This window comes from Rhea pennata, chromosome 5 (assembly GCF_028389875.1).
Source record: "Rhea pennata isolate bPtePen1 chromosome 5, bPtePen1.pri, whole genome shotgun sequence".
NCBI classification, from domain to species: domain Eukaryota; kingdom Metazoa; phylum Chordata; class Aves; order Rheiformes; family Rheidae; genus Rhea; species Rhea pennata.
Genome location: NC_084667.1, coordinates 68938954 through 68949817, shown reverse-complemented (window position 1 = coordinate 68949817; position 10864 = coordinate 68938954). Strand labels below are relative to the sequence as shown.

Here is a 10864-nt window from a genome sequence, read left to right as displayed (position 1 = left end):
CCGCTGCGCGCTGCCCGCGGAGAGGTCTGCGTTTCGTGCGGCGCCCTGGGGTCCGCCCGGCGGCTCTCCCCTCCCTCCTCCCCCCTCCCTCCCCCCCCGCTACTCTTCCTCGCCTGGCGGACTGCCTTCGTTGTGATTTTTCATTTGTGTCTTTTAAACAGTGATTGCAAGTCAGATCTTTCATTTTGTTCTGCAAGATCGGTCCAAACTGACTGCAGTTAGGAGCGCGAGAGCCCAGGGTCGGTTAGTTTTTGGAAGTTTGGAAGCTGCTAGCTGCTGCGTGATTTAGTAATTGCTATGGGAAGTCTTTACCAGGAAGAGGTGCGTTAGCAGAGTTGTTCTGTGGAAGGCTGCGAAGAGCAAAACAGCAGGCGAACTTGAACCCAGGGTCTGTGGGGAGCGTGTGGCTCTGTCTGCAGTTGTCTTGCTCTGGGTTCCCAACGTGAAACTTAATGAGGAAGAGATGTGAGCCTTCGTTCTCAGAGAGAAGAGGGAAGCCTCTGGGCTTTTAATATTTTCAGTAGGAAAACAGTCCTCTCCCATACACTGTTGAGAAGGAGATGTGGAGAGGACAGAGTCCAAGGTCTAGGGATCAAACTCTTGGCTTTCTGGGATGTGAGGCTAAATTCTGCCCCCTCCTCCCCCTCCCTCCCCCCCCGCTGCCCCGATCAGCATCTTTCTCCCAGCCGCAGCTTCTGTTGCCCAACCCCAGGTGCAGAGCTCGGCGTGACAGTGAAGCGTTAACTGCCTTCCAAACGAGAGACCCCCACTGCGAACCTCTGACATTAGAGACTGGGGTTGCTGCTGTTCTATAAAGTGTTCCTTCTACCCATCAAAGATGACTAGCCAAAGAACCTTGCTTCTCTGAAAATTTGAAAATGGAGGAAAAATTACCAACGGGAATTTCCTGAAAGCACACTTCTTAGCAGGTGAATTTAGCATTTGGAGTTTTTTATTTTGTTTTGTTTGAAGAAAAGTGGAATGCAGTCATTGGTTGCGCTAAACTGGCAAATCTGAAAGTCCACAGAGAAGGCAAATCCTTGGCAAGTGCTTGAAGATGATGCTTCCTTAAGTGTTTTGGTTATCTGCTTGATTTGATTTCATAGTCAACTACCTAGTGTATAAAACCACAAGATTTACTGAAAATGTGCTGAAGTGGGCTGCATTTTTTTGTAGTTACCAGACTTTCTTAACAAAGATGCTATTAAACTTTATTCATGCAGCAGCTACATTATTGTGGGTAGATTCCTGGAAAAAAAGTCACAACATGTATCAGTCAAAGTCTCTGGTAATGACTTAAATTACACACGAGTATGGTGTAAATTCCCTAATTTCGGTTTTGTAGGCAAAGAATTTTCCTGTAATTTTGAAAGTTGGGTTATTGCTACTGAGCAAGGGCATCCCGATTCTTGGAGGTTTCTTGCAGGAAACTGTTCTTAAGAAGAGCTGACTTTCTGAAGCAGTGTGGAGAGGCTCTTCTTCTGCCTGTCCTGCAGAAAGAGCTCCAGCTCTTTCTCACAAAAAATAATCCTAACTTTTATTCTCTAAATAGTGTTTAAGCAAATAGGTGCTTAAATAGGACTATTTCTTTTTGGAGTATTGCTAAGTGTCATTGCTGGAGATGAAAAAAAGGAGAAAACTTGTCTGTAATCACAGCCAAACTTCTCAGTTTGTGGGAATTGCCACTAAATACTGACTGGAGTTTGAGATTTTACTTGAATGATTCACTGGAACAGATAACCACTTGTGTATTTTGATTTGTTTTTGTGTTGTAATATGCTTATAATGAAGAGTTAAACTCGATATAGTACTGAAGACATGTTACGGTCTGTATCCAGACACTGCTGTCAGCTTTGGCTGATACAGTAGTTGGTCACTACTAATTACAATTGAAAAAAGCTGATTTTTGTTTTATTTGGTTTTGCTTACTTGTTAATTTTGTATGTGGCTGTCGGCTAATAAATAGTTTCTCTGGAGAGAACATGCTTCTGTAAATGCTATATTTTGGGTGCTTTCCTGGCCGATTATATCCCTGGATATAATAGAAAAGCAAATATTTAGTCTTTCAAATTGAGGATACAAAGCATCCTCAGTAGGAAGCTTCAGTCTATCATGTGATAAAGTGATGACATTTACTCTTACTGAACTGCAGTTCAGTATAAAAATGCCACTTCTGTTTTATAACTTCTCAAGTGAGAAAGTAAAAACACTCTTAGTCAAATTAATTGAAAAGTAAAAGCTGTAGACCATCTTCTTTGCAACTTTTAGGTGAAAAGTGCTGCAAGAAGAGAAAAACAAAATGTCGAAAGAAGATGAAATGTTGTAAAATATTGTGAAATATTGGAAATTCTGATAACATCAGCTTCCAGGGAAGAACAGTATATTTTAAATGTGTATAAAAGATTCCTGGAGAGTGGACAGACTCTGAAGGTCTCAATGAGTTAATGACTCATGACAATAAAACTTGCGGAGGAGCTGAGATCATTGCTAGATTGATCAGTGTTAATGTGGAAGAATTAAAAAGTTAGTTAAAAAAAAACCTTGTACACAAAAACCCACTGCATCCTTCTGTGTCTTTTTTTCTGTTTTTTCATTTTTGGGAAGATAGGTAAATGTCAGGCCAAAGCTTATATAAAATATCACTTCTGTCCCTCGTATTCTGTCTTGGTTCTGAGATTATACGAGGAGAATAACTGAAATTCAGCACTAATAGTAGTTCCTAACATGCTTCTCAGTTGTCTTCTCCGTCATAAACCAACATCTTGTGCGTGTGAATAGTTGTCATCTTTCGCTGTACTTTGTTACGATTTAAGCTTCATCAAACGTGACGATAAACTGTTCTCGCTGTGCACAGGATGTTCTCAGGCTTTCTGAGGGCTGGTCAAAGGACGCCTGTTACCCGCCCCGGCTCCTCTGAGGGACGGGCTCTTACCGTTACCGGACTGACTGCATCTTTGAGCTCTGCTGGGCTCTCGCACCCCGCGGTACTCTTCGATAGAGTCCTAAGACTTTCTCTCAGCCTTGAGCTGTGGTTGGCAGTGTTTGAACACAGTCTGTGCTCTGTCGGCTGTATCGTTCCTAGGGCGATTTCTTGGAAAACACGTTCAGGAGTCTTAGGTTGCTGCACCTACCCCCTCTCAGGATACCACACTCTGTTAAACCCAAACCTTTTTAGTTTCAGTCCTAAAACAGAATAAGGAATGCTCTGCCTCTTCATGTTGTGTTCGCTGGGGCGGCTCTTTCCTGGAGCTGCCAGAGGCCCTGGCTGCTTTCATGCCTTCCTGCCGTGTTGAATCAGTTTGTTCTCCGCCAGGACGGTACAATCACAGCGCTCTGCTCCTCGCGCTTGCGTGAAGTCCGCCTTCCGGCCTGCCTTTTCAGCTGTGGTCTGGGGGACTAGAGCCTGGGAGAAGTCTCCTCTCTCCCCTTCTTCCCTTTCTGCGCTCCCTTAGTTGGGAGTTTGCAAATGTGGAGCAGACAGTGGGAGCAGCACAAGGTTGGTATGGTGCGCAGCAGCAGCAGCAGCCCGGGTTTGTGTCCTGGAGCTGCTCGTGTCGCTTCGCCCCCGGTTTCCAGCAGCCCCGTGGCAAGCCGGCAGGCCCACGAGCATGCAGCGCAGCGGCGGGTGCCGCTCGCCATCGCGCAGTGTAGCCCTGTCTCCTTCCACATCAATTCCACATCTGCCACAACGTGCTTGGAAGTGAACTGTAGCATGTTGTGCGCCGAAAACACTGGAGCTGGATGGGTTAGAAAACGGGGGAGATGAAGGAAAAGGCACCTTCGTCTGTCTGAGCTCAGTGTGGCTGTCTGAAATGCGGTGCTGCTGCTACTCGCAGCTCAGAGAGCTACAGAAAGCTCCCTGGCACTTTGGATTTCTTGGGGTTATGAGGAAACGATTTATAAGTAGATCTAATTAGTCTTTGTTTTGTGGAGATACGATCTATTTCATAGCTAGTTTCTTTCAAACCTGTCATACTGCATCACTTCTAGAGAAGAGAATGAATTGAGTTCTTTACTGCTTTCCTGTGGCAAAGAAAGTTTGCAAGTCTGCAGTGAAATAACTAGGCCAGATCTTTTGTTTCCAGTTAGTCTCCAGGGAATAAATTTAGAGCCTTTGTTTTCTATTTGTGCTAAGAGAAAATAAATTAAAAACTGTTATTAGTGAGATGTAGCTGAAGCAGTAAACAGTTCTTTGCCTTGTCGTTTCTAGTTATAATACACGTTTCTGTTCTCGGCTAACGTTGTAAGCCCAAGCTACAGGTTTTAGGGTAATTTCAAGTACAAGCTTTGAAAAGTCAGTGTGATGTGCTGGGGAAAAAATACCTTGGGCAGCAAATACTTTAGGTTTTTGGCAAGTTTAGTGTAGTACGGGATAACTACACAGGTTCCCTTTCATATATTATTAGTAGTAGATCTATCAGCTTATCAATTAATTTAAGGGAGATAGAAAAAGTCATTAGTGCTAGTAAGAAATTCATATAAATGAATTCTACAGTTCCGTTTTTAAATGAGTAACGTAACACTTAAACATTCTGGAAAGACTGAAGAGACTTTCCAGAAGTATTATATTTTTAATTAAAAATAGAGGTTTAGAAACAAGATAAATGTAATTGCTTTGAGTAGTGCTTGTTTCTGTATCTCTTCTAAGTAGGTTATGTTTACCGTTCCTTATTAGTTTTGAAGCTACAGGTGACTGGATCCTGCTGTCTTTCATAACAGTCTGTCTTGGTTTGTTTTGTAGAAGATGATTAAATCAGACAGGGGTTGTACATTGAACACACAGTGACAATGTAATTTTCTTAAATGTTATAAACCAGGTCAAGAGATGAACAAAAAAATATGTAATGGAAAATTTTAAAAAAGAGCTGTGCAACCAGTATGACACATAATACGTGTGCACTGCAATATCATACTTACGTGGATATTGCTTTTTAACACTAATTTCTTTTTTAAGGAAACATTTTTGTATTCAGAGACTGACTCCATTTCTACTACTTGAGAAATAATTTAAGCTTTATCTTCAGTAGCTTGAGTATCCTTATCACTGAACTGTTTGAGGAGAGGGTAAATTGTGATTTTAATGGCATCTCATTAAAATGAGACTCACTGAGTTATGCCTTGCATGGTGACCAATTTTTTGAAATACATTTTTTTTATAGGCTGGAACTGATGTTACTAGTTTGTTCCTTTTAAAGTGGCTCATCAGATACAGGTTAGATTTAAAAGCAACGTAACAACAACAAACAAAATTTTGAATTTTCAACCTTTAAGGTTAAACCAAGTATGAGAAACTATTTTCTTGTTGAATGTTTCTGACTGCATTTTAAATAAAAGATACTGGATTTTTTTCCTTTCCTCTGGAAATTCTTAGCAATGGTGTACGTTCTAATTGGTGCTAGTCTGTCGAATCAACCCAAAAATCCTGTAGAGATGGATGCATACAGTTCTCAATATACTTTGTGTAACCCATGAACCATCTCAAAAAGGATCAACAGAATCATTCTTTTGTGTGTCATAAGAAAATTAAGAAACCCTGGGGGGTGAGGGGGAAGCAGGCTGTGCTGCTGCTGCGGGTTTCTGTTTTGCCTTCAGGCCCCTGTGGCTGTGTTTATATTAGTGGTTTATTTGCTCTAATTAGTCCATTAGTCCTAATGGGGATGAATGCTTTGGGATGAAATCCCTTGTCTGTCCCTGCTTACCGTGCTTTGCTTTGTGTTACATTACGGAGCAGTGTGGGAGCCCATGGACCACATTTCCTGTAGGTGAGAGTAAACCTGAAGATCAGAACTGCCTCTGAGCTCCTTGACTGTGTGCGGGCGTTCAGTGTGTGGGGACTAATCCCGAAATAAAGTCTGCTGACACGCACGGGGTGGGCCCTGATCCTCAGCACCGACTGCTTTCCCTGCAGGTCTGCTCCTTCTGGCCTGTACCGTTTGCTAACGCAGGCGTAGCTTGCCTTTTCTTTCCAACCGGGGGTGGTGAGCTGGGGTCAGCTCATCTGACGTGGAAATGACAAGCTGCACGAGGCTTCGTACCCCAGTCTGAAGGCCTTCGAGTAGGGAGGAGGAGCGACCTAAGATGCACCAGAGTATTCAGGTGGTAGTCAGGATTTAGGCTTCATTTCTATTATGTCTCACCAGCCTGTATCTGTTATAATCTGCTTAGTCTGTTGACTCCAGCGTGTTGTTTTTAACGGATTTGGGTACACGGAGCCTGCAGTGTGGAAGTTCCCCAGTACATTGTTTTCTCATTTTAGCTGGTGCTGTCCCAATTTCTCATTTGCTGTTTCAAAGTTCTTTGCACTGTTGATCCCTTTTGGGATTAATGCGATTGCAGCTGTGATTGTTCCCACCCCTTTCCTCGGGGCTTCCCACTTAGGGCTGTGTGGGCACCGTAACCAGAGCGAGAAGCTAAAGCAGTACCGGATTGTAAAAGTAATCAAACCAAGTAGAGAGGAGTTAGACTGTTGCCATTGTAGCAAAGGGGTACAAATAGACAGTGGTTGTTGATAACAGACTCTAATAACCCAGAATACTCTAAAAATATGAAGAGGATAAATAGCGTTGTTACTTGGTGTTTAAACATGCATTGTATTTTTAAATTGTTTTTCCTTTCCTTTTAGGGCATTTTGTCTTCAGAAGCTGAAGACTTACTTAAATCAGTTCTGTTAGAAGTCCCAAACTGTTGTTTCAGTTGGACTTGTTTTTCAGTGAGCTGAAAGAACAGTAAAAAAAAAAAATAAATAAAATCAAGACTTTACTATGCTATAGCCTTCTTTCCTACCAACACTGTTTCAGCTAAACTGGTGTTTAAATGCTTAGGAAACTTATGAAATGCTATATGCATGTAAACAGGTATCAAGAACTATCTCCTGTCAGACTAAGTCAAGACTGTCTCTGGAGAAGCTTGTTATTGTGCTATAGTATACCAAGATGTTTTTGGTATTGTTAGCCAACTGGGCCAACAGATTGTCACTCGTTTTTGTAGTACAAATCTGATTAGTCCAATTATTGCAGAGTTAGCACTCATGCAAAACTAAGTCTATGAAAAAAATCCTGACCACATAAGGCAGAGAAACAAAGAGGAAAAACAGGATTAAGATGAATTAGTGCAGGTCACTTCCCTTGTTTCACTGATGTGGAAAGCAGGTACATGTGATGTATAAAAACAAAATTGCATTTTACATGGCTTCCAAAGGAAACGAGGCACAGTACTGTTTCCCAGCTGTGTCCATCTGCCTGACAGTCACTCCTCCTCTATTCATTCCCCCTCCCTGCACACACAACTTTCAAACCTATTGGTTTAAATTACCTGTGGAAATGTAAAGTTCTCAAAGCTGAATGTGTTCCTACAAGTTTTCCTGAAACTAATGGCCTGGGAGAAAAGACATCAAAATTAGTGTTCCCAGTGAGAGAGGGAGCTGCAACATGAGTGCAGTAGCTAGTTCCCTCTTCCTCCCTGGCCAGTCAGTACTTGCAGGACTACAAAAGCACAGCATGTGATAGTGCTTGTCGGGTGATTGATGGATATGGGGTGATTTTGGGGGTTAGGGGTCTTTCTGTATAGGATACAAAGCATGAAGTGAGCATTATGGTAAGCCAAAGCACCAGGGTACCATCAGTTTTGGAAACCAATTATTCAGAAATCAGTATTGCCTTGCTTACAAAATACCTTTCAAAGAACACAAATGGTTCATTTATTTTCTATTTTATACATTATCAAGAGTAAAAATAAAATTACTTAAAAAGGCTAAATATCCTTACCTTCACATTTCATGTGTGCCTTGTTTTGTTTTGTTTGCAGGTGCTAGAAGCATTTGCTGGACGCCTGATTAAAATAGGAGTTTTAGCAAGGCGAGATATTCCCAGCCTTACAAAGTATCAGATAATTCTAGCAAGGGATCAGTTTAGAAAAAACCCTTCTTCACAAAATGCGGTAAATGTAATATAGTTTTTTTTGTGTTACTAGAGTATCAAATAAATAGTAATACTTCATAGTTCACAAAGCTTCTTGATATGTTTTAACTTGTATTTCCATTATAACATTCTATTTGTAGCCTTGGGATAAAGTATGCTTACTTGTTCCAGATTTCTTGATGCTAGTATAGGAGAGTTAAAGAAAAAACGAAGAGCTTCATTTGCAAAGCGAAAGCACTCTAAGAACTTGCATTGCACTTTCTGACTGCCCAAACTACACTTTGACCTTAAAACTGCATTACTACCTTTATTTTTCTGTAATTTGCTATGGAATTGCTAAACTTGAGTTGAACTGCCATTGAGTTGAAAACAGAAAGAATATTGCCTTAAAAAAAAGGCAGTGTACCTTAAAAAGAATGTTGGGAAGTGTAGTTCGCAGTAGGAAAGACAACTTTCCTAACTTAAATTTTGTGGTCTAGACAGACATGACACAAATCTCTTTTTTTATCAAATATTGATGGATAGTTCAGCTATACATCCCAACAGTCAAATTTTGAGTTGCGTTGGAAAGTAATGAGCTAATCTTGGAAGATAATGCAAGTATTTTGGAAATAATTTGAATGGCAAGAGAAAATTGCTGTGACTGATCGTTAGGAATTTAGTAACCTGTCTCTTGAAGATTTTGATAGACAAAACACTCGCTGCGCATTACTTTTTTCTTTGTGTCCATTTCTCAGATATTAATCTAATTTTTGTCATGAGAATTGGAGTATGATTCTTGCTGCTTATTGACTTCCTTAATTTAACCTATTGAGTCATTTTTGTTTCCACAGGGAATACAGCAAGGTACAATTGAAGGAGATTTTGCACTTTGTATCAGTTTATATCATGGTTATGAGCTACTGCTGCAAATGGGATTACGATCATTATTTATCTACCTTTTTGGAATTATGGATGGATCAAAAGGTGAAAAGTCTTCAGAAACATCCTTTCTTTTGACCCCATTCCTTCTCATTTAATTTACCTCATACATAGTTACTTTTGCTCAAAATAGTTAATTTAATGAATAGATTGCAAATGTAAGTGGCTTTTGATCCCCCTTCATCACTATTGGAAATGTCATTCAATGTTAGAAATAGTTATATAGTATGTTTGGGAAAGCAAATGTGTATGTCTGGGAGCAGTTTTGAAATAGAGGAAGACACAAATAGAATTTGTAGTAAGTGACAGTAGTATCTCAGGAGAGGCAAAAAATAACCATCAAACAATTTAAACCAAGAAAGGGTTTGACCTTTTGAAGCAAGTCCTCCCTTATTTAGCTCCTATTATAACAAAAATAGTTACAGTGTGTGCATGAATTTTGAGCATCTTTGCCAGAAGACTTTCTAACTACAAATTTAGATGCATCACTAGAATTTCTATAGTGACTGTGCAACAACTTCACCACTTACTAAGGTGCATATGTAATTCCTTTCTTTATACTATAGACAAGGTCTTATCCTGGTTTAGAACATGAGCTTCATTTTCCTCATGTAAGGCTTTTCTTTTTCTAAGGATTCTATATATATGCACATTTTCCCATTAGGAAGGTTAAAAAATTAAGGTCAAGGTTAAAATGAAAAATGTCCTCAGCTGCCCTCTCACTAATATGCATGTACTTGCTGATTTCTTTCACTTTCTTCTCAAAAGCTGCTCCTGCAAATACACAGGTTCCTCAAGTCCAGTTAGATGAGTCTCTGGCTATAGATCAGCCCAGCATCAGCTCTAGAGAACTGCTGTTCTTTATGGGAATATAGTCCAGAGTAAGCTGCGTCAAGTGCCATATCTTACGTGGTTCTCTAAGCCTAGCTTTGAAATTTTGGTGTAATTGAAAGAGGACTGAGATCCCCAGATATTTATGGTAAAAATAATCTAAGTCCTAGCAAGCTGATGAAAAACAGAAAAGGTTCCTTGCCCCAGGATAGGTAGCACTTGTTTTTCAATTTATTAGGTTGACCGAATCCAGCATGTAAGATTCATTATTCTGGATTGCGAATCAAATGAGGAAGTTCTCCAGTGACTGCAGTATACACGCATGTCCTCATCGAGATCTGAGAAGTTTGTTGGACCGAAGCTCTAGTACAGTTGACAAATATATGTTTTATTTGAAGTGATTAAGTTTTAGCTATGTCTAAGTTCCCCAGCCCATCTGTTGCACTGATAAGTGTTGCGAGTGATTTGAGTGAAGGAGTTTGCCACTTGATAGAACAGCAACTGCTTGATTCTCTTTTGTGCCATAATATTACATAAGTGATAGGCCTCAAGCAGACATTTTTGGCTTGACATAAAATTCCTTGATTAAGCTACCCGCCTAGTTCAGTGCTAAAAAGGAAGTGCAATGAAGAAGGTAAACAAGAAGCAATGCAAGTTAAATACTGAATGTGTCTGAGTGTCTGAATTTGCCTAGAACTGTTGGGTAATGCCAGCATTGCTGACTGTCTCTGCTGTGCTGCTCCCTGAAGGAGTATGTACCTGACACGCTCGTCACAAGCATTCTGATTTCTGCTGAATCTCACGTAGATCCAGAATTCCTGATTTTTCTGGAGCCCTCCACTCTGTATAGCAGTTTAGTGCAAAGTACTTGTTCCAAGTTAATGAGAATATCACAGAGGTTAGGACTCTTGTTTGTATAGATGGGTTAGAAATCTACAGCTCTGTCTACACTGATTTGCATGTGATATGAAGAACTTTGTTTTAAGAATTGTCTTCATTTTTACCATTGAAATTAGTCTTGTGATTCTCTTTGTCTGCAGGATGAGGGCTGTTATGTGTGTAACTATTCTAGAAAGCTTTTGTTAGTAGTCTTGTAGAAATATTACTTACCTACGGTATCTATAATTGCCTTTCTGCTGCAGCTGTAGTCTCACTGGACTAAAGTCTTGGGAGGGCTTATATGGGAGGTTTCAAGT

General features: G+C 40.4%; 1 protein-coding gene across 1 annotated transcript in view; it reads left to right on the top strand.

Annotated features, from left to right (window-relative positions):
• Window positions 1-10864, top strand: part of FANCM (FA complementation group M) — a 78236-nt gene that overhangs the window by 20514 nt on the left and 46858 nt on the right. Inside the window, exons 5-6 of the mRNA XM_062577708.1 lie at window positions 7804-7935; window positions 8750-8882. Coding sequence (XP_062433692.1) covers window positions 7804-7935; window positions 8750-8882 — 265 coding nt within the window. The remainder of the gene's footprint in view (window positions 1-7803; window positions 7936-8749; window positions 8883-10864) is intronic.